The following is an 18,453-nucleotide window of genomic DNA, read 5'->3' as shown; positions in this document are numbered from 1 at the left end:
GGAATACAATACTCAAACAATACAATATCTATGCGCATTTACTTCGAGTATCACATTGTAGTTGGACGTAAATTGTTCGAACGTGTCGCTAGGGATAATGTTCAAGGCAGCGTCGCTTATCAGGAACACCGTCATTGGTCCATTTCTTGTAGCGCTCAATGTCGCCATTAGGTCCTGGTTCTTGCTAATCAATTGCTTCATTTTGCTATAACAACACAGTCAGTATTCTTTATTTTATGGAAGCAATAGACATAAAGTGACTAAATCTCAATATCTAGTTCACTTACGGTAGTTTGTATGCTTAGCTTCGAAGGTAAAGAATCTGAAACTGCAGCAACAGGAATAAAAACATATCAACACATAAGTTCCTTTATTTAAGGCAAGTAACCGATTTCAAAGCTACCTGACACAGCAAATAAATGTTTTGACACGGGACAAAAACAAGCCACATACACACATACACGTGAATAAAACTGAAGTCATCGCTTTGGAACGGACAATGTAAACCATAAGAAGTTTTAAACGTTTTATGCGGCTCACAATTTCAGAACACTTTGAAATATTATCTTTATTGGATCTTACAGCACACAAACACAACACAAGTTAATAGCACTCGATTGATCATTGTAGGCTCGAGCACTACTTATAAGTACCCCGGGTATTCTTAAGTATACAACAATGTACATCGGGTACGAAAAATATACTTAAATGTATCCGGCGAATATTAGACTGTACCCGAGTTTTATTCCCGTCAATAATCCGATGTTAAACATTACTCCAAAAAACATTCATCAACATGCTTTTTTAGTATAAGTTTCAATAATATAGAGGCCATTTTGCTGAATATTGACATAAACATGAACATAATACCAACACAAAAATAGCCGACAACAACCTATTTAGTGTTTGTATTCTCGGGAACTGTTAAGCATATTTTTCCGTACCGGTGGAACATTGTAGTATACTTAAGAGCACTCTGGGTACTTGTAAGTAGTACCCGAGCCGACAATGACAAATCGACCGTTAATAGCGTACACCTTAACGCAAATCAGAACGCAATGTACAACACTGGAAACATAAAACATGCTTACAGCGCATACAACCAAATTGGTGCACAAACGTACCATGTGACATTGAAATAAGAATGCAGATGGTACCTTTTTGCACCAATAGGGAGATACTTTTTCGCAAATAAAGCACTGACCTCAGCTGGTTGTTGCCTATGATTGCGTCCCAGATGGTGAAGTCACGCTGGAAGAGAACACTGTTGACGAGATGTATGACGCCGTTGGTGCAGCCGATATCCGGAGTGGTCACCTTAGCACGGACACCACCGCCTTCCACGTATACGACTGAGGGAGTAGAGGAGAATATGGTTTTAGTGTAAACCTATTTTTAGCTCCATTGCATCACAAGCCTTAGGCTTACTGAAACGCTCTCTATTAAGTTCCTGGATAAATACAGTAGTTAGTGACTTTGGTGGAGGGCTAAATAATGCTTATAAAGTGAAGATCGAACCCATGACTGCCAAGTATATTAGTATATAAATAATCAAGTCCTTCAAGCTAGGAAATGCATAACTATAATACGTGATAACAGTTTAATGGCAATCAAATCTATTTTAAAATACGTGTCTCTCAACCGTAACTGTTTTTGCGACTGGTGTTATTTTCCTTCAGTCTATGATAATAAAATGTACAGTTCGGTACGAAATTAAATTGTGTGTCTTGTTTTATAAGCAATGACAATACCAACTCTTTATACATAAAGATATGTAAAAATATGTGAACATATTTATATATGATAAAAATGCAAATAATCGTTTCGTTTATTGCTTATTATCATACATAAACAGTTAAAACCGGTGAGAGATCGCAACAACAACAACCGAGCTTAAGGTATGTGCCTTAAGTGTCGTCCCAGATCAGCCTTGCAGTCCGCACAGGCTAATCTATGAAAGCAACTTCCCTATTAATTGGATTGTTTTTAAAAGAAGAGACATTGTTTAAAAGATAAAGTACATACTAGCGGAAAGTGTCGTCCCTGATTAGCCTGTGCGACTGCGCGGGCTAAACCCTGACAATACTTTACGCAGGTGCATTAGGTCCTTTTTCGCAGAAAAAGGCTCATCCGTATACCATTTTGAATCTTCTTCACGGTCAATATTGCGCCGTCTGCGGTCGTGAATGTTTCCCCGTCTTGGAAAGAATCGATGGCCCGCTCTGCATACATAATAAGGTGGTCCTGGAATAACTAAACAAAAAACACATGCCGATAATTTAACGTGTTTTGGTGTGATCAATTAATAGTCAGTTAATAATATGTGATCAAATAATAGTCAGTTAATAATATGTGATCAAATAATAGTCAGTTAATAATATGTGATCAAATAATAGTCAGTTAATAATATGTGATCAAATATTAGTCAGTTAATAATATGTGATCAAATAATAGTCAGTTAATAATATGTGATCAAATAATAGTCAGTTAATAATATGTGATCAGATAATAGTCAGTTAATAATATGTGATCAGATAATAGTCAGTAAATAATATGTCATTAATAATAGTCAGTTAATAATAGTCAGTTAATAATATGTCATTAATAAGTATATACTCTGGGCATGAAACGTTTCTTACAGATTTTGAAGTGCATTTTAACTTATAGTTTATAATTTGATTAAATACATTAAAAAAATTCAAATTAACTTGAACCCAACTATAAACGTAGAACTAAATCTCTCAGATACACCAATCATTTATTATAAAGCACGTGAAAGACCGTCGGGAAGTAATATACAATTCAATTTAATATTTGAACTTGTTCCGTCAAACATTTTAATGCATTGACATGAATGTTGAATGTTCTTTTTGTGTACAAATGTAAAGTGTGAATTATTAGTTGATACAACGATTTCCTAACCCATTTATGCCTAGTGGACTAACCCATCCTTCTAAATTAGGGATGTCTAGTATATTTATTTCTATATTTAGAATATTTCTTACAAAAATTCCTTTAAGCAAACATCGCATACCCTGATGAGACGCCGCATCATACGGCGTCTCATCTAGGTCTTCGCTGTTTGCCAAGGCCTTGTTTCTAGACGCTAGGCATACATGGGTTGAGTGAGTGAAAAGTAATTCGCAATCATGAACGCATATATATCCACAATAATTCATATTAAAATGAACGGTTTTGTGCGTAACTTTTATGAAGACATATTTTTTTCTATTTGTCAATATAACCTAACACTACTCACCCGAGAAACGTGAGTTCCATTATTGTCTATTGAATGCTGTTTATGTTGGGGCAGCTTTGCAAAGGCGTCGTCTGTTGGAAGGAACAACGTCATTTTGCGTGTTTTATCCGTGAGTTCGGTCACGATTTCCGCGTCTAGACCGTGAAGATTGCCTTGTATAAAACTGCAATATAAATTGCCTTGTATAAAACTGCAATTTGTATTGCTTTAGCATAAATGATTGTGGAGCGAGTTCTGTTTTAATAATCGTTTATGAACAGTTATTTTTCAAGATGGTTTAAAAGCGCAACGCGAAACATGCGTTTCGTATGATAAACATAGTCATAAAAATTGGTTGTTTCAAAGTTTTGAAGACAGCATATATTTATTGTCGCGTTTTCCATCGTACACGTTATATACTGAATGTTATAACAAGTTACTCTGCATCGATATTTACGAACGTTTATGGTACCCGGCATTCTCGTAGCATGATGATGGGATTTTTTCCCTTGATAACGCAGTTCGCATACACCAGCTTGTTTGCTTATCCTCGGTTTGGGAAAACTGGGCTTAATGCATGTGCGTAAAGAATCGTCCTAAATTAGCCTGTGCAATTCGGAACGGCTACTCAGGGACCACACACCTCACTTTAGTTAGTCCCGGTTCATTAGTGGCAAGTGCCCTCTCTGATTAATCTAGAACGACTCTTTATGACTATGCAGGCAAGGGTCCTCTTTGATTCATCTAGAACGACTCTTTATGATTATGCAGGCAAGTGTCCTCTCTGATTAATCTAGAACGACTCTTTATGACTATGCAGGCAAGTGTCCTCTCTGATTAATCTAGAACGACTCTTTATGACTATGCAGGCAAGTGCCCTCTCTGATTAATCTAGAACGACTCTTTATGATTATGCATTTAGCCAAATTTTCCCAGAACGATATTCTTGCTAAATAAACCCGGTTACTTTACACATGTACACAATAATTGCAATGTGCGCTTCAAGTTAATACAAAACCAGACCCGATTATACATTATATGAAGATAGGTCACACACTACCTTATCTTTTTCTGATGTTCGATCGTCTGCCGCATGTTTCTGTACACAAAGAAAAGCAGATCGTCGATAACGTGGATGACCCCGTTCTGTACCGGGATGTTCGGCTGCACAACACGAGCTCGAACCTTATTGTTCGACACGTACACTGCAACAATTCAAGGACGAAATTATTTAAACTTAAAACAGTTTGTGAGATTGCCTGGTTTGTCCCCCTTTGATCATATACGTTCAATTTAGACAACTGAATATTCCCAATCTGGTTTAAATGTTTATTAAAATCAGTTGGATTAACTATTAAGGCACTGGCTTTGATATAAAAAAAACACGTGTGTCTTAAATACGTAAAGCGTCGGTCCAGATTAGCATGTGAAATACGAATACAAGAAAGGTACAATAAAAGCAAACGCTCATCTTGGGCGACGCCCATTTATTTAAACATATATACAGTCATTTTTGCTTGCGTTTTAAATTTCTAAAGAGCGAAACAGTAGTCTTCAAAACGTATTTAATATAAACTCTTTTGGTGTTTTGCGTCTGTTTGTTTACTTATTTAAAGCTTATACCATCGGATCCAACGCGGTAAAACTTCAGTATGCCCGCCTTTGCTGGGTAGTTGGGAATGGTTCCCATCCTGGGGATATACACCGTTTCGTCCTCGATCGTGTGGGCCCAAAATACCTACAAACAAAGCACTTGAGTATCGCTCTGGGAAAATGGGGCTTATTGCATGTACGTAAAGTGTCTTCCCCGGTAAGCCTGTGCAGTCCGCATAGGCTTATCAGGGACGACACATTCCGAATGTATTATATTTTTCGTTTTTAAAAAGTATTTAATAATAAAAATCGTTTTATACTACTGCTCATTGTGTAAACGTGTTTTCTTTGCGAAAAAACAATTTAAATGGAAAGTATCGTCCCAGATTAGTCGGTCCCGATTGCGCATGATAATGTTAGACGCAATAACGCAAATGCATAAAGCCATTTTTGCCAGGACGATGTGCAATTAATAATGCGTTTTACACCAGTAATTCTTCACATTTTTGCCAACCTTTCTACCGATGTATTTACCCATTTATGCCTAGTGGATTCTCCCATCCTTCTAAATTGGATCAATTTATTTCCAAAATTAGGGATGTCTAGTATATTTATTATTGTATTTAGAATATTTCTTACAGAAATTCCTTTAAGCAAATAGCGTAGACCCTGATGAGACATCGCATCATGCGGCGTCTCATCAGGGTCTACGCTTTTTGCCAATGCTTTTGATAGACGCTAGGCATAAATGGGTTAAGTTAAATTGTTCAACCATTGCGTAAAACAAACGTAATGAATGTTTGTTACAAAACTGTTGGTTTCTTCAACAGGAACGCAAAAGACACATTGATAAATACGAAAAAAAAAGTTTGTGTTTTAAATTGTGTCTTGATTATAGTTCCAAATGATTGTCGTCCTGTGCGCACGTTTGTTTAACAAAAGTCTTCATGATTTGGTGTATAAGCAGACGAACTGGTCGTGCATATTCAGTGTAATTTGCTCAATAAACCATCAGTTTCTAATAATATTCTATAAAGTAACATTTGGCCGAATGTAATCAATACAATCAGAAATAAAATTGATAAAATACCAGAGCCTACCTACGATTGCCTTGACAAAAGCTCGATGAGTCATTGTCGGTTCGGGTACTACTTAAATGTATCGCGGTACTCTTAAGAATACTTAAATGTACCCGGGGTACGGAAAATATATAAAAAGGTACCCGGGATTTCTAACGATAGGGTAGATGTCGTACTTTGTTGTAAAACTAATTATGTTCATATTTATGTCAATATTTTATACAATTGAATCGATGTTAAACAAACTCATACTCAAAAAAGAATGTTGAATTTGTTTACACAAATAGAATTTTGCTTCGTATCCGTAGCACATTTTACGACATCAGATTTTTGGCGGGAATAAAACTCGGGTACAGTCTTAACTGGTCGGGTACGTCTGAGTATATTATCCGTACCCGGGGTACATTTAAGCAGTATCCGAGCCGACAATGGCTAATCGATCGTGACAAAAAAGTGCGAATAAACCAGCCCACAACCAAAGATTTCTTACCGATTTCAGCAAAGCCGTATCATTAAACAAAATATCCTTGCCAAAGTCCGACATTATGTTTATGTTGGAGTCATTAGGAGCAAACACGGTGAAGCGATTCGTTGAAGAGTTCGTTGCAGACTTTAGTTGCAGGTCAATGATAGATGCCAACCTTATTGATCTGGAACATAAACCACAAGTCCAGTACATAATTTATTTATACAATAACGAAGCACACACTATAAAATTGACATAGATAAATCCATTGCCACCAGAGTATACAACAGATTGTTTTTAGCACCACAGTTATAAATATTAAGTCTATGATAGAGAACATAAAGACCAAGTCATTGTTAGATGACAACGTAATATAGCTGGACTATGAATACCCAATTCTTAAATATGACGTTAAGGTGTAGGATGCATTATGTGAGTTTCAAATATGCAGATATAATTTTTTTTTGTCCCTTATTGTGTTTAAATTTGAAAATAAAAAATACTCATACCCAGTTACAAACAATGCTGATCCGTTTAATGTCAAAATCGTTATTTCGTACAAAATAACGGTTGATCTTGTTCGTGATTTTAAAAAAGTTCTTAATGTGTCACCTTTATTATAACCGTCAGATTTTTAGGGATAAGTGGCGTTCCAAAACTCTAACATATTCCGATATACGTCTATTACAGTAGTATACCATAGTTATATGTATTTATAAGTTATGTATAACATTCGTATGTCTAACATATTCCGCGATACGTCTTTTACAGGAGTATCACATAGTTATATGTATTTATAAGTTATGTATAACATTCGTATGTCTAACATATTCCGCGATACGTCTTTTACAGGAGTATCACACAGTTATATGTATTTATAAGTTATGTATAACATTCGTATGTCTAACATATTCCGAGATACGTCGTTTACAGGAGTATCAAATAGTTATATGTATGTATAAGTTATGTATAACATTCGTATGTCTAACATATTCCGAGATACGTCTTTTACAGGAGTATCACAAAGTTATATGTTTTATAAGTTATGTATAACATTCGTATGTCTAACATATTCCGAGATACGTCTTTTACAGGAGTATACCATAGTTATATGTATATATAAGTTATGTATAACATTTGTATGTCTAACATATTCCGAGATACGTCTTTTACAGGAGTATCACATAGTTATATGTATTTATAAGTTATGTATAACATTCGTATGTCTAACATAATCCGAGATACGTCTTTTACAGCAGTATCACATAGTTATATGTATCTATAAGTTATGTATAACATTCGTATGTCTAACATTTTCCGAGATACGTCTATTGCAGGAGAATCACATAGTTATGTATTCACTTATAAGTTATGTATAATATTCGTATGTCTAACATACTCCGAGATACGTCTATTACATGAGTATCACATAGTTATGTATTCACTTATAAGTTATGTATAATATTCGTATGTCTAACATACTCCGAGATACGTCTATTACATGAGTATCACATAGTTATGTATTCATTAATAAGTTATGTATAATATTCGTATGTCTAACATACTCCGAGATACGTCTATTACATGAGTATCACATAGTTATGTATTCACTTATAAGTTATGTATAATATTCGTATGTCTAACATACTCCGAGATACGTCTATTACATGAGTATCACATAGTTATGTATTTACTTATAAGTTATGTATAATATTCGTGTGTCTAGCATACTCCGAGATACGTCTATTGCAGGAGAATCACATAGCTAAGTATTCACTTATAAGTTATGTATAATATTCGTTTGTATTTTGCATATGAAAAACAAGTTCAAGTATTTCTAATATAAATACTGAAAATACAACATGTGACCGTGTTTCTCTTGCATGTGAATTCCCGAGTTCGAGTGGAGAAATATTTGTAAGCGTGTTTCGCTAAAACACAACGCTTTTATGCCATTCACTAGAAGGCAAACATCAATTTGCATATGGTCTTTAATCTGTAAACAAACAGTATTGTTTAATTTTAAATAAACTAAAAAAACTATTAAATTTTTATCGCAACAAATGTTCCTCGATACGGAGCATTGTGATGCAGTTGATAAACCTGTATCTAATGAATGTCTGAAAAACATGTGAAATTACACACAATAAAGAACCAAATCTTAAAATCTCATTTGTTTTCCGCAATTGTGTATATAAGCAAAAACTCAGATGTGTCTTTTATGTCCTGAAAGGTGCTTTCAGGCACTGGTAATATCGCTTTTATTGCCCTTCTTATCGTACGAGAAAGCGTTGCTAAACATCTTATTGCAACCAAGGGGGGATAATCGTGTGAAAACATTTGATAATGAAAACCAAAGCAATCTTTCCAGACATCAAGGCGTTTGAGCAGCGGTGCTTAAAAGAATGTGTAAATATGGCGTTTCAGAAGTTAATGGCGGCGTCCAATTTCCAAATTACAGACACTTTAACAGATCCATTTGTAAATTTGTCCGATTTGCCTACGATAATCAAGTTTGTTGCGGAGTGTGTTTGTGTATTTACATTTGCGATAACGCTATTATTTAGGGTCTAGACCATCACTTGATTCGAAATATTACAATATGTAATTGTAGATGAAAACTTTCTTTAAAATTCGTTTAGATATTATTTTATCAGCGATTTAATTCAGAGGTTCAGATTAAGCTATACATTATATTACACCAGCCTAGCGCTGTATGTTGATTTATTGGAAAAATACATCAAAATAAAAGCACGCGTAATGCCATAATTAATATATTAAGTAAATAACACAGGAAACCCGAATAATTATCATGAAAATGTCAATATAGTATTAGGATACCGTTGGCATAACACAAAATCCAAAATTAAACGTTCATCACTTTTACTATATCATGCATCGATAGCCCTTTACACGTTTTAGTATATACATGTTTACACGTTCGATACACATTTTTACACGGTAAATATGAATTGCATTTGAAATTTTTTCGAATCCTAACGAACCACAATTTATGCAATTTTGAAAATTTTACAATTTTTACATTTTTTTTACATATTTTACGTTTTTTTTAAAAATTTTAATTATCACAATTTTAATCTTTAGTGAATCACAATTTATTTCAAATGCATATATTTCGAAAGCAATTTAATCTTAAATGAATCCCAATTTATAATAATCTTCTTTAAAATCAATGAAAATAACTGGCAAATATGAATTGCATTTGAAATGTCGTGTAATCTTTACAGAAAATGCATTTTCTTACTGGAATGAAAACCTTTGTATGTCCGGATGTTCCAGGTAATCTGCGACCGTCTTGTTGGACTGTATTGGTATCAGGAACCTGTCAACTAGGTGAACTATTCCATTGCTAGCCAGAATGTCTGCGGTCAGAATCCAGGCTCCGTTGACGGTGTGTACCTATATCATAGGACATGCACGAGTGTGTACCTATATCATAGGAGATGAACGAGTGTGCACCTATATCATAGGACATATACGATACACGTTACTTGCACAAATTACATTTGAGCCTCGCTCTGGGAAAACGGGGCCTAATACACTGCCGTAAAGTGCCGTCCGAACAGGGACGACACTATCCGCCTTTAAGGTATTTTTCGTTTAACGGCGAATATCAATAATGGCGGAAAGTGTCGTCCCTGATAAGACTGTGATGTTTTCACAGGTTGATATGGGACGATAATTACGCACAGTCATCATGCCCTGTTCTTTTCCACAGTGAGACTCATGAAGGGAAATGTGAAAGTTAGTGTGCCATGCCCTGTTTATTTCCACAGTGAGACTCATGAAGGGAAATGTGGAAGTTAGTGTGCCATGCCCTGTTTATTTCCACAGTGAGACTCGTGAAGGGAAATGTGGAAGTTAGTGTGCCATGCCCTGTTTATTTCCACAGTGAGACTCGTGAAGGGAAATGTGGAAGTCATTACGCACAGTCATCATGCCCTGTTTATTTCCACAGTGAGACTCGTGAAGGGACAGTCATCATGCCCTGTTTATTTCCACAGTGAGACTCGTGAAGGGAAATGTGGAAGTTAGTGTGCTTACGATTTGTTTTATGAAGTCGAAATGGAGAGAAAAAAGTAATAATGAAACTTTGTAAGGCGAGCAATTATTGCTAGTTTTATATTATACATTGAAGATAACAGTATTTAAACTATGAACAGGAGGAAAACAAGATATTATGAACTAAACAAAATGCATCTGCACATTTCGTTGTAATTTCGCATGTATTCTAGTAATACAATACGATTCAACACCGTACTCCACTCAGCATTATGGTCCGATAGTTGATATAGTGTGTGCAAAATAAGTATTGCAGCGTTCAGTGACAGGTGGCTCGCGATGCAACAGGATTTTTTTAGAATGTGCTTACTGTACGAAATACAGTATCAGTAGTCATCAATCTAACATCGAATACTCCGCTTAATTGATTTAATTAAACACTCTTCAAATGTTTGAATCACATCACCTTAATCCATGTGTTCAAAGAATGGACATACGAGTACCAATTTAATGTAACCGCTTGTTTCCGTAAGCCGTAAGCATTTAATTAAATCGAGCTAAATAAACGATCCTCGCTCTGGGAAAACCGGGTGTAAAGTTTCGCGAAGATACAACACTTTGGATGTGTGAAAGGTTTTATCCCAGATTAGCCTATCTCACAGGCATATATCGGACAAAACTTTCCGTCTCAACAGGAGTTTTGCTTAGAACAGACTTTCGTTAAACGAAATATACAGAACAAGCTGTAAATTCGCACCTGATTAGCCTGTGTGAACTGTGAAAGATTCGCACCTGATTAGCCTGTGTGGACTGTGAGAGATTCGCACCTGATTAGCCTGTGTGGACTGTGAAAGATTCGCACCTGATTAGCCTGTGTGGACTGTGAAAGATTCGCACCTGATTAGCCTGTGTGAACTGCACAGGTTATGACGACACTATACGCATAAGCCCGATTTTCCCAGAGCCTGACTCAAATGTATTTTGAGTAAAAGGCCGTCACTTACTATCGAGTCTCCGTAGTTGTAACTTCCGAAGAGCAACCGCCTCTGTCCTTCGAGAGGAGTCATCGCGGATTTCCGTGAGGACATATCAGCTACACTCATTACCGAGTCCGCTAAAAAAACACGCAGGTTCATAAAGATAACTGGCTGTTCTGTTTCTAATAAAGTAATATGAATTGTCTAAATCAACGAATATTTCGGAATATATTTCGTAAAATAAAGTGAAGCCTTAAAAAATCAGTATTTTCTAAAGAAATAGCCAAAATTTCAACGCTAGATGTGGTATGGTAACATAGATCTAACAAGATGCAAAATGCTCAATTTTATTTTTTATGCGAAAATATAGTCCATGTTAATTTCCCGACACGATATCCGAACATTTACGAATGAACGCAAAAGCCAACGAAGGACGGGCTTCGGGCAGCGTCGGAAGAACGACGTATTCATGAGAACTACCCGAAGCTGCCCGAAGCCAATCTTGCATTTGATCGTCTTATGTCGCATTAAATCTATGTTACCAGACCACTTCTAGCGTAGAAATATTGCCATACGGAACATTGATTTACATGTGTTAACTTTATTTTACGAAATAACAAAGCGTTATTTTTCCATGTCGGCTGATGTCGGCATTCATCGTAAGCTGTATTAGAGTATACACGGATACATTCTTCACAATGCGGTTTACTTCGTTTTCTTCGTTAAATTGGTCGATTTTAATTGGACATTGTAGGTAAACTTATTGTTGTGTTAAAATGTAACGTGTGGTGAGTATTACGTTTAACGTTTAATAAGTGCTTGCTTGGATATCCGTTAGTCGACCGGAAACTTTTATGAACGCTTTCTCGGATTTCCATTCGGTAATTGACTAACTATGAAGCGTTACGTTATATGATATTATGTAATAACAATTCCATATATTTCCTACCTTTCGAACAACAAAACATGTTACTATGCCAAACAACTGGTATTTAATCATTAACCAATTTATCATGTGCGTTTGTTCATTATACAATTAAAACGCCATCACGTATCAGTTTGTTAATGTATTTCAACATCTTACAGCTATAACCAGTCGCATGCAATCAACGAATAAATCACCCCGAACACCGACAATGGCATTAATCAATATACATACACAAGGGACGGTAATAACATATAACCTCCGGGATTGTCCATTATGTAAATATCAGAATTTCCAGCTGTATTGGCCGCCACAGGACACGGAACGAGTCATTCATAGCGCAATCCTAAACTAATTGTCGCTATATGTTATGTGTGCGCACGTTCTGATTCATAGCGCAATCCTAAACTAATTGCCGCTATTTGTAGTGTGTGCGCACGTTCTGATTCATAGCGCAATCCTAAACTAATTGCCGCTATTTGTAATGTCTGCGCACGTTCTGATTCATAGCGCAATCCTAAACTAATTGCCGCTATTTGTAATGTGTGCGCATGTTCTGATTCATGGCGCAATCCCAAACTAATTGCCGCTATTTGTAATGTGTGCGCACGTTCTGATTTGAGCTATACGGACCGTTGAAGTATGGGATATATTTCAAGCGTATTGTTGTTTTTTGTGTGGCTTACCTTTTTTAATTCCTACATATACACTTCGCAATTTGCAATACCATTACATCTAAACGTTGGCTTAAAAGGCGGTTTGCCCGCACAGTCGTTGTAACCTGATACATTTGAAAGCGAGCAAACGCCATGTTTTATGACAATCTTTACAGTTTAATGGTAAGGTAACTTTAAACTAAACTTGTTGTGCAGCATAAAATAAATATTTTTTTTTCTGTAGGTAAACGGAAAATAAATGCAATACATGTGTGGCCTATATCATGAAGGAACAAATCAATTTAATGCAATACTTTAAATAAGTATTATTTCAGTTACAGCGAATACATGTATATACAATTCATTTACGATGATTCCTTTATTTAATACAAAAAAACGAGACATATGTTAAAGCTTCGTGCACTCCTAAAGTTAGAACAGATGCGTACGTAAGGTGTCGTGTCCACTAATGCTGTGGCTAAACAAAGCGGCGTTACATATGAGTCGCGCTCTGTGAAAAGGGGTTTAATGCGTGTGCGTTAAGTGTCGTCCCAGATTAGCCTGTGAAGTCCGCACAGGCTAATCAGGGACGACACTTTCCGCCTGAACTCGGTTTTTGCTTATAAGATAATCACTACAAATGAAAAATATTATAAAAGCGGAAAGTGTCGTCCTTGATTAGCCTGTGCGAACTGCACAGGCTAATCTAAGATGACACTTAAAGCATTGGCAATAAACGCTCTTTTTACAGAACACGGTCCATATTAAAATACTATACATATTTTTACCCAAAGGAATGCCCAAACAATCACATCTAAATCGATAAATCGGCGGCTAATTTCTTACATAAATGCTCTCATTTAAATTAATGCAACTTGATAATCCATTGCATTGTAAGTTAGATAAGTTTTCCAAAAATAAATGAATATCATGTTAATAGTATATGATCCAAAAGTATGTATTTGATATTACTGTAATCGTTGTTGAAGCCAAACCGAACGGAATCTCGTTTTAATACTGCATTATCATGAAATACGAATGAACTTGTCAGTTTTGTAGTCATATATAATGAGCCTTTAATTATTGTAAAAGCCAACTTACCTATCAGCTATGAAAGAATTGTACATGACTGGAAAAACTCACCTATGTGATAAAGAAGTATGCTTTCCACGGTTGCACGATCAGTGGTGTTGTAACCAAACCAGGCGTACAATGGCATCCCATATTAGCCTGTAAAGTCCGCACCGGACAGACGTTTCAAGGACGACACTTTCTGCCTGGAAGGGATTTGCATTTTGAGAAACTTCCTTTGAACAAAACAAGTCCATTAAAGCTGAAATTGTCGTCCCTTGTTAGCCTGTGCGAAATCAATGCTTGTGCGTTAAGTGTCGTCCCAAAAAAGCTTGAATTCTAAGCACAGGCTTATCTCGGACGACACTTTTCGCTCAAAGATCCAGTCAGTTTTTCAAGAACGTGTCTGAAATCACTTGCACATGTTACATTATAATTAACAGCGAATGCTCTTATTACTTATACATTATTGCGGATGTAGTTGGTAAACCGTTTCCTACAGCGTATGAGGCGGTCACATTAACATTAACAAACTTTTAATTTCTTAAGACAGGATACTTAGATAAGTATAATCTTTGGGGTTGACGCTTCCTGGTGGCCTTTTTGTAATTTTTTTTTAGAGAAATCGGAATCGATTTTACTTACAGCTGAATGAAAATGAACATACGGATTTGTCGTTATTTCTGTACAAACGTATAACCAATAGAAACATAAATAGGTAAGTTATATAAATCGTAAGTGATTGAATAATTTACAACATGTTTTTCGCCATTTAAAATCTTACTCTGTTCAAACTCTGTCCTGGGGAATACTGGCAGTTGTTTAATATGCATGGGCGTGTCAATGTATAAACACTGCACAGGAATATCATAACATAATAAATAGACACTGCGAATTTTTATGCCAAACAGAAACGCTTGAATAAGAAACGTGATATGAAAGGGGTCTGGAATATTCTGAAACGTGCGCGTTTCCGATCTAACTGAAGCATTTTAATTTGCAACGCATTGTTCATATCGGTTTTATAAACTTGTTTACGAAAATTCATAGCACATATCTGTGTTGCTATATTATTTATTTATTTACAAAAAAAACGCTTGTCAGTCAATAATTTAAGACACAATACAAAATAACAATAGAAACATAACAACATACACACTTTGCAACAAATATCCTTACGTTTTGGAAATTAATGTATTTCTATGATTTGTGTTTTTGTTTTGGTTTGTTTTAATTCGTTAATTCAAATGACTAATTTCCATATGTGTGTTGTTACTCAATAAAAGCGACACAAATACACAAGTACAACAGATGCGATTTGTAATACAAGACACGTTTTCACCTGAATAATTGAATGCATATTGATATACATGTATATTCATCTTTATTGCAAACAAACTTCTCATCTGAGAAACTTTCAAATTACCATCTTATTATATGTTTAAACATAAAATGTACGGGGCATTCGACCTTTGGCGACGTATCTGACATAGCAATTGACGTTTCATGTTGGTCTTGAATTAAATAACAATGTATAGGCCTGGTGAAAAATTATGGATTTTATTATTATGGTTGGCGTCAGTTCAGAGCATGATGCCGTCGTTGGTTTTCGGACGCTTGCAGTACCTTACATGTTTCATACATATACCATACATACACTGGTTTTTATAATGCTATCCTACATCATGAGTATTGAATAGGAAGGAATATGAAGGAATACACACTGGTAGCATATTTTATAGTTGGTAAAACAATATTTCTTCTAAACAATAAATCAAGTTTGCTGAAAAAATAACTACGTGACAATACCACATCTTTTACGCTCAGAATCGATATAAATGACAGTACTTTCCCTCCAAAAATTATTACAACACTAGTAGAGTTACTGCATAAGTTTTCAAGGAAGGATCAGAAAATGACACAGGGTGTGTCAGATTCTTTTAAAATAAATCACTTCTTAAAAGGAATTGCCATATAAAGCTATTAAGTATATGTGAACTAATTAAATATGAAGAACTATACACCGGACGGCCATTGAAAATGTCATAACTGTTCTCAAATTTATGAATAATGATGCAGGAGACAAAAAATGTCAATATCTGTATTTGTACAACTGCGGTTCGCATACATATACTCGTAACATAAAACAAAGATTGAAAAATCATATGGATAAAATTAATTCTCTACAAGAAGCGACCAGTGCGTTAATTTCGGGAAATAAGTACTTAAGAACAGAAAGAATACGGTACTTAAGACTGATAGAAGATTTTTAAAGAAAGATGTAAAAAAGAAGACAACACACAACTAATAATATCAACTGATTTTAGAATGAATAATTTAACATATGATAGCTACTTTCGAAGTTGATATCTACATATTCCAAACGATAGGCCTCACAATTATGACCAAAGAAGTTAAAAAGGCCAACCTTGCGCAGTCTATTCCAGTATTGTATGTGTTGATATACGGTCTTCCGGTGATGTGCAGGAGGTATCACAGTCATGCCCAGGGTTGCCATGACAACCAAGACAGTTCCAACTATAGTCGCCACGACACATATGTTCATGTTTGCCTTACAACCACAATATCATCATGAGTGTTGACATTTTCGCTGTCTCATCTTTTCGTTCACTTTCTCGTCAGTGGTTCATGCTGACCACACTTTGTATCCATCATATCCAAAATCGGCGCGGGGCGTATTGGACCAAATGAAATCGCTTGCTTTCCATCAATACTCTAAGTACATATGCTCACAATCGCATACTTGCATCAGTATAATGTGTTATTTTCTGTATGTAGTCCGTAATAGCAAGAATTCCTTTAATATCCGCTACTAAAGAAACACTTAGAGTCAACACTCGATCAGAACATATAAATATTAAAACAATGAAAGTAAGCTTTGCACTATTTACTTATGTTATCGTTATGGATAAACGTTGTGTTATTATAACCGAGGATTATCCAGTATTATCAAGATCTGTACAAATCTGTATTTTACAACCAATGTAACGCTTGCAATTTGCTACGAACATCGTTAATGTATAACCATTGTTAACAGTGCGTTCGCAAATCTACTTAGTAACAACTTGTTATCAATAAATCCCCGCTCTTTCTCTCTCCCTGTCACCAGCGCCAGTTCACTCATTTGCGCACACACTTACATCTCTAGCTAACAGCAATGCTCACGTCTCAATGCCTTCAATTTGGCATGTACCACGAAATGTGAGAATCCTTCACGCGGTCATTTACGCCTCACTTGACCCGTCTTTTCAATCATACGTGCAGTACGCAAGCCAACCAGTCAACGAGCGTTAATACAAATACAAATAAAGTATATATCGTTTGTATTATATTATACGGCATTTCAGTGCCGCCTTATTATCTTATTTCCAATATTATACAATGTATTATATGAAAATTGAACTAGATGTAATAACAATTCGATTATTATAAGATCTTAATTAATAATACACAAACCAGGCTGACTACCCTGAAAGACATTGCCAATGCAGTCAGTAAATCTCCCATAAGGTACACGTTAATCACGTAATTGTTTTAACAGTGCCTTATCAACGTTAAAACGCGTTTTCATTTTCGCTGGTCTTACAGCGCACACCGTTATCCTTATAAGGCGGCCTTTGATACACACATGCACAAAATCCGATAGTTGGAACGAGTTCATTACAATTTACAAAAGGTTCACAAAAAATCTACTTAATTATACAAATTACAAACGCATGCGTAAAAGCTTTTGTACTTGGCTAGATAATTATTAAAAACACTCAATAATTTTGAATAAGATACTAGTAATTTATGGATTATCATTATATTTCATCATGCTTCCATTCACAAGACCGTGTGTAGAAAGCGTATGCGCTATAAAGATGTCACATTGTGAACGCGTCTTTAACAAACAAAAATCTATTTTATTTCACCCATCGTTTGATATAAACAATCTAAAACACACCGACATGTAGCCAAAATGCCAAAAAATGTTTATGGAAAGAAACAGACAATTCAGTAGATGTAATGTAGCAGTGATGGTAATACAAAAACTTTGACAGACCGCTACCAAGATCTCTAGAAAGTCTAGCAGATTTATCTAATGAAATGGTGTTTGCTTTGATGATCAGCGTATTTGATCAGGCGGTGACAAGACAATAATCTCAGATGAGAATCGGCAGCTATTGCAGACCTATGATTATTGCAAACACCGTTGTTTTCTATGGGAAGATACTACCATGCTACAATATTTCGAGTCTGATTTCAACGAAATTGTTGTTCGAATAACATTACCGTGTACGCTAAATACGAATTACAGAGATTGACTTTTTTTTTAAATACGTTACAGATCAATAAATAAGTGTAGTTTTCAAAAGCAATTATGCTTGTTTCATTCATTCTCATAATCATGTTTTATTCATT

At 35.5% G+C, this 18,453-nt stretch overlaps 2 protein-coding genes across 2 annotated transcripts in view; one reads left to right on the top strand and one right to left on the bottom strand.

Moving 5' to 3' along the window:
- The window catches only part of LOC127861299 (fasciclin-1-like), a 34,178-nt gene extending 20,000 nt beyond the window's left edge, over window positions 1–14,178 (bottom strand). The window contains exons 1-10 of the mRNA XM_052399749.1: window positions 14,101–14,178; window positions 11,404–11,513; window positions 9,642–9,796; window positions 6,401–6,560; window positions 4,862–4,976; window positions 4,299–4,443; window positions 3,260–3,422; window positions 2,139–2,253; window positions 1,205–1,352; window positions 43–205 (exon numbers count right to left, since the gene is read on the bottom strand). Of these exons, the coding sequence (XP_052255709.1) occupies window positions 43–205; window positions 1,205–1,352; window positions 2,139–2,253; window positions 3,260–3,422; window positions 4,299–4,443; window positions 4,862–4,976; window positions 6,401–6,560; window positions 9,642–9,796; window positions 11,404–11,513; window positions 14,101–14,176 (1,350 nt within the window). The 5' untranslated portion in view covers window positions 14,177–14,178. The remainder of the gene's footprint in view (window positions 1–42; window positions 206–1,204; window positions 1,353–2,138; window positions 2,254–3,259; window positions 3,423–4,298; window positions 4,444–4,861; window positions 4,977–6,400; window positions 6,561–9,641; window positions 9,797–11,403; window positions 11,514–14,100) is intronic.
- The window catches only part of LOC127861301 (uncharacterized), a 436,008-nt gene that overhangs the window by 325,524 nt on the left and 92,031 nt on the right, over window positions 1–18,453 (top strand). The window lies entirely within an intron of this gene.

The sequence above is a fragment of the Dreissena polymorpha genome, chromosome 15 (genome assembly GCF_020536995.1).
Source record: "Dreissena polymorpha isolate Duluth1 chromosome 15, UMN_Dpol_1.0, whole genome shotgun sequence".
NCBI lineage: Eukaryota > Metazoa > Mollusca > Bivalvia > Myida > Dreissenidae > Dreissena > Dreissena polymorpha.
Note: the sequence above shows the minus strand (reverse complement) of the source record. Positions and strands in the feature narration are given on the sequence as shown.